This window comes from Oryctolagus cuniculus, chromosome 18, assembly GCF_051225735.1.
Source record: "Oryctolagus cuniculus isolate XC-2025 breed Fujian yellow rabbit chromosome 18, ASM5122573v1, whole genome shotgun sequence".
NCBI lineage: Eukaryota > Metazoa > Chordata > Mammalia > Lagomorpha > Leporidae > Oryctolagus > Oryctolagus cuniculus.
This window is the reverse complement of record NC_142884.1, coordinates 21121717-21127909: the sequence shown is the minus strand read 5'-3', so window position 1 is coordinate 21127909 and position 6193 is coordinate 21121717. Positions and strand designations below refer to the sequence as shown.

The 6193-nt window shown below is 40.5% G+C and overlaps 1 protein-coding gene across 1 annotated transcript; it reads left to right on the top strand.

Annotated features, from left to right (window-relative positions):
- The first annotated feature begins 488 nt into the window (after window positions 1-488).
- Window positions 489-3472, top strand: ZNF382 (zinc finger protein 382). The gene is made up of 2 exons (XM_089319080.1): window positions 489-510; window positions 1370-3472. Exons 1-2 carry the CDS (start codon window positions 489-491, stop codon window positions 2791-2793), a joined length of 1446 nt encoding a protein of 481 aa, XP_089175206.1. The 3' UTR covers window positions 2794-3472.
- The last annotated feature ends 2721 nt before the right edge of the window (window positions 3473-6193 follow it).

Here is a 6193-nt window from a genome sequence, read left to right as displayed (position 1 = left end):
TGATCCGATGGCAGGAGCCAGGTGCTTCTCCTGGTCTCCCATGGGGTGCAGGGCCCAAGCACTTGGGCCATCCTCCACTGCACTCCCTGGCCACAGCAGAGAGCTGGCCTGGAAGAGGGGCAACCGGGACAGAATCCGGTGCCCCGACCGGGACTAGAACCCAGTGTGGCAGCGCCGCTAGGTGGAGAATTAGCCTATTGAGCCGCAGCACTGGCCTTTTCAAATAAATTTTTTAAAAAAATTTTAAATAGTCATTTTCTTTACTGTTGGTTGTTTCTTGATTCTTTTTTCCCCATAATCTTATTTATTTATCCTCATTTGTTTACATATTATTTTTCCCCCTAATCAGTCCTGGTTGTATCAAATTGATTCCACGATCTCTCCTGTACTTTCTTAATGATCTTGTCACAGTTTGTGTTACATGTAATCTAATTCTGAAACACCCCTCATGTTTTCATTTGCCACTGACATCTTTCAAAATGAGAGCCATGTTATTTCAGATGTGGACTGGTATAATTACTGCTCGAATTTGCCAAGATTATCTTCAGTTCTTTCGGTTTATACTCTCAATATGCTAAAATGGTACCACATATTATATGAAATTTAAGCCCCTCCTTTTAAAAAACAACTTATTTGAAAGAGCAGAAGGGAGGGAGGAGAAAGAGAGAGAGAATATCTTCCATCCGCTGGTTTACTCTCCAAATGGCTGCAACTGCTGGGACTAGGTCAGGCTGAAGCCAGGAGCCCAGAACTCCATCTGGGTCTCCCCCATGAGTCTGGGGTCCAAGCATGAGGGCCATCATCTGCTGCTTTCCCAGGTGCATTAGCAGGGAACTGAATTGGAAGCAGAGCAGCCAGGATTCAATATGGGATGGATTTGTTTGGATTTCACTTTAATGTGCCTAAAAAAAATGTGACTATCAGTCCTCTTATCCTGTTGAATCAGGAATAACAGTCAATAAATAAAACCGTTTTTAAAAGGGTAGGCATTGGACATAGCAGTTAAAGCACTGCATGTATGGGATGCTCACATCCCAAATCTGAGTGCCCGGGTTTGAGCCCCAACTATTTATATATATATTCATATATATATTCCATATAGGTTTTATTCCTCTCCACTGGACCTTTCATTATATGACAGATTAGATGCTATACATACAGAACTTTGCTTATGTGTATTTTCCTTCATTTTAACAACGTACATTGTAGCAGTATTTATGTTTTATATGTCTATCATGAGGTAATTTATTCTGGACTTTCTGTAGAAAGAAAGCAAGATAGGTGGTTCCACCGTGGGTTGTCTGTGTATACATCAGATTTATAGCCTTTATGTGAAGACTTACAGTGTTGTTAATTTTATTTTTTCTAGGTGAAGATGGGAAAGCTGAAGATGCTTTAGTGAAATTCAAAGAATACCAAGACAAACTTTCTAGATCGGTGATATTCATCAACCACAAAAAACTAGTTAAGGAGAAAAGTAATATTTGTGGGAAAACACTTACTGTAGGCAAGAACCATATTATTTCAAAAACACTTTGTGAATATAAACCTGATAGAAAGGTTTTTAAAAATACTTCAGAATTAGTCATTAGAAATATAAACCCCATAAGAGATAAAGTTGGTGAGAGTAATGGATGGGAGAAATCACTCCTCAATACTAAACATGAGAAAATTAATCCTGCTCCTGCGGTGAATCTCCACAGACAGACAGAAAGGGATCTCAGGGGTAAACAAGCGCTTACTCAACAGAAGGTTCAAACCTCAGAGCCACAGCTCAAACATAATGAATGTGAAAAATCCTTCCTTATGAAAGAAGTGTTATTTACACATCCTAGAGTTCACAAAGGAGAAAGACCCTTTGAATGCAATAAAGATGGCATGGCCTTCCTAGAAAAGCCAAATCTTGGCATCCATCCACATCCTCTTACGGAAAAGAAGCCCTCCGCGTACAACAAATACGGGAAACTCCTCTGCAGAAAATCCGTTTTTATTATGCATCAGAGATCTCAGACAGAAGAGAAACCATTTCAGTGTCCTTACTGTGGGAATAGCTTTAGAAGGAAGTCGTACCTCATTGAACACCAGCGAATTCACACAGGGGAGAAACCTTATGTTTGCAATCAGTGCGGAAAGGCCTTCCGTCAGAAGACAGCCCTCACTCTTCATGAAAAAACACACATAGAGGGGAAACCCTACATTTGTATCGATTGTGGGAAGTCCTTCCGACAGAAGGCAACCCTCACTAGACATCACAAAACACACACAGGGGAGAAAGCCTATGAATGTACTCAGTGTGGAAGTGCCTTTAGAAAGAAGTCATACCTCATTGATCATCAGAGAACTCACACAGGGGAGAAACCATACCAGTGCAATGAGTGTGGGAAGGCATTTATCCAGAAGACAACTCTCACTGTCCATCAAAGAACTCACACAGGAGAGAAGCCCTATATTTGTAATGTATGTGGGAAATCCTTCTGCCAAAAGACAACACTCACTCTCCATCAGAGAATTCACACAGGGGAAAAACCTTATATTTGTAATGAATGTGGGAAGTCCTTCCGCCAGAAGGCAATTCTCACTGTTCATCACAGAATCCATACAGGAGAGAAATCCAATGGATGTCCACAGTGTGGGAAAGCCTTTAGTAGGAAATCAAACCTCATTCGCCATCAGAAAACTCACACAGGAGAGAAACCATATGAATGTAAAGAATGTGGGAAGTTCTTCAGCTGTAAGTCAAACCTCATTGTCCATCAGAAAACACACAAAGTAGACACCTTGGGAATTCAGTAAGTGATGTGACTTTTTTTATAAAAACGTTTTAAGTCATAGCTAACACATGTTGCTTGCAAGTGTAATAATATTCAACAGTTTAAGGTACTAAATACTGCAGAACTCACCTACTGTTTGCTACCCAATAAACACACACACACACATGATGTTACTAGATAAATAAAAGGACAAAGCACATTGAAAAATAAAAGCCAACAACTTTTATTAGATTCAGCAAACTAAACTCTCCAGGGTCAAATTGCTATAAACCTTTAAAGTTGCTTATTTCCCATTTTAATACACACTTTCTGTGAACCTGTAATAAACACTTGGCCAACTGGCAGTTGTCTGTGGACTACACTGTGAATAGAAGTGCTTTAAAAGGATATGTGAAGTGTATTTCTTATTGCAAATATGGAAAAAACTTAGTTGTTACCTCCTCAAAGTTAACCACAGTTCTAACATTAAAATTAGCTTTTGTATATGATAAAACTTTATATGAATTGATTATATATCATGTATTCACATATGACTTATTTCATTTATCATTATGTGTAATAATAAGTGTGTGTGGTAAAGGTTCATTTTATTTTTATTCTGTATAGAATTATATGAGTGTGTCACAATTTATACATTCTACTTGTGATGAACTTTTACATCGTTTACAGTTGAGGGTCATGATAAATACTGCTTCTGAGAACATATTTGTCTTTTGGTGTGCATGTGTGTTCTTCTCTCGTGTTTATAGTTAAGGAGTGGGATTGCTGGGTCTGAAGGCAGATTATGTTCATCAGCTTTGGTTTATGCTGGCAAACAACTCAAGAGCTTTCACCAGCATGAGATAATTTACTTTGAAGGGGAACAACTATGAATATTATCAATATTGTGGTGGTTCAAACCAGAGAATTAATGCTGTATGGAAGCTCTGTCAATGTTATTGTGAAAACTGGAGTTATGGAGATAATGCATATAGAAAGGGCTTCTAGCTACAGCCCAAATCTTAGTATATAATCACACAAATATAATAAATATCAGGTTGTCTTTTGCCACAGTTAATGCCTTACTTGAAATCAGAAAGTTGAACAAAGAGACAGACATTTGGCCTAGTGGTTAAGAAACCCATGTCCCATATTGGTGTCTTTGGATTCAATACCCAGCTCAGCACCTGACTCCCAAATTCCTGCTAATGAGACTCTGGGAGGCAGAATGATGGCTCAAGTAGCTGGGCTCCTGCCACTCCTGGGAATCCTGGGTGGAGTTCCCATCTCTTTAGTGTGAGCCAGTCACAGCCATTGCAGGCATTTGAGGAATAGACCACTAGATTTCTCTCTTCTCTCCCCCTCTTAAGTAACTTAATGAAACTTTTTTTTAAAGACCTGTATAACAGAAACAAACATTAAATTAAAATTCATACCAGAGAAAGAGAAGAATCCAGCATTCCCTTTCTCAGCATCAGAGAATTCCAACTGGAGAAAAATCCCATGAGAATATTGAAGGTGGAGCTGGGTGGAAGGCAGCAGCTTTTACCCATGACCTGTACCTCACTGGTCATACAGAAATGTTGAAAGCTTGTAGCCAGAGCCGGCACTGTGGCGTAGTAGGTTAAGCCTCTGCTTGCAGTGCTGGCATCCCATATGGGTGCCAGTTCGAGTCCGGGCTGCTCCTCTTCCAGTCCAGCTTCCTGCTAATGGCCTGGCAGAGCAACCGAAGATGGCCCAAGTGCTTGGGCCCCTGCACCCACATGGGAGACCCAGAAGAAGCTCCTGGCTCTTGGCTTCGGATCGGCTCAGCTCTAGCCACTGAGGCCATTTGGGGAGTGAATCAGCAGATGTAAGACCTCTCTCTCTCTCTCTCTGCCTCTCTGCCTCTCCCTGTCTGTAACTCTGCTCTCAAATAAATAGATACATTTTAAAATAAAATTTTTAACAATCTTATAGCCATCATCAAATCTTACACAACAGGGAAGTCACTTTGGATGGAAATGTTTCCAATGAAACGATGGTAAGAATGACTTTAACTATATCTGCCTCCTTATGGAACATCAGAAAGAACCCCTAAGAAAGGAAGCTTATGAAGAAAACAAATGAGGCTTGGGACTTCTAACTGTGGAAAACTAGCCTCTGTGAAAGAAGTCCAACCATATACACACTATAATGCTAGAGAGTATTTGTGTAGCCACCCTGATCAACACCTCCAGCTAATTTTCCAGCCGTTCACCTCCATCAGCGGCCAGCCGCGTGAGTGAGCCCTCCTGGACATAGGTCATGTACTCCAGATGACTGGAGCCCCTGCTGACAAATAGCTAGAACCACAGAAGACACCCCAAAGGGAAACTGCCCAGCTGAGGCCTTCCTAAACTCCTGACCCACACTTTTACACTTTTTATTAAACTTGTTTGATTAAAACAAAGGTAAAAGTGATTTTATATATAACATAATATGTGTGTGCATATATACATATATATGATAAAAGTATAAATATTTGTATTCCAGGGTCATTAAGAAAAGGTTATTTGGGTATGAATAAAAAGTAGATCCAAAATATAATTGAAGATTTGGCTGTATTTTGGGTTTGCCATTGTGTATCTTAATTATGCCTCAGTTGAGGGAGTCCATATATCTTCTTTCTCATTTTTTGGGCTGTAAATTATATGTGTCAATTGGGCTAGCTTTTTATTTTTTTTTTTAAGATTATTTTATTTATTTGAAAGACAGAGTTACAGAGAGAGGTAGAGACCGGGAGAGAGGTCTTCCTTCTGCTGGTTCACTACCCAGATGGCTGCAACAACCAGAGCTGTGCTGATCCAAAGCCAGGAGCCAGGAGCTTCTTCTGGGTCTCCAACACAGGTGCAGGGGTCTAAGGACTTGGGCCATCTTCTACTGCTTTCCCAGGCCACAGCAGAGAGCTGGGTTGGAAGAGGAGCAGCCGGGACTAGAACTGGCACCCATAGGGGATGCTGGCACTTCAGGCCAGGGCTTTAACCCGCTGCGCCACAGTGCCGGCCTGGGCTAGCTTTACCTGCAAACACACACTTCCAAATGTTGCAAAAAAGAAAACCAGCCCAAACGATATATGAATAATGCAGAGTAAAGCAAGCATATCTTTAAAATATTCTGTGCAGAGTAATTTCTCATGAAGTCCCATGAACTAAGGTGCAAAGAGAAATAAATACATGGAATCCAGTGAAGATAAGTACAACCATGCCCCTATAGGAAGAACTCTGTATTCTTTCTCAATTAAGTTTGGCAGCTCTGAGGAGAAAACATGGAGTTTAGACTCCAAGTCTAGTCACAACTAAATATGTACAATGAGATAGGAGTCATTGTGCAGATTCAAATTTTATAGACCTAACCTTAAGGTCACAGGACAGGTCCAAAGATGTCTTCAGTTCAAAAGATGAACAGGACAAAAGATGCAGTGT

Bases quoted from the DNA above. Each gene is read 5' to 3' on its own strand.
- ZNF382 (XM_089319080.1), top strand. From the start codon at position 489: ATGTTATTTCAGATGTGGACTG. The intron at 511-1,369 runs GTATAATTACTG...TATTTTTTCTAG, and splicing joins GTTATTTCAGATGTGGACTG to GTGAAGATGGGAAAGCTGAA.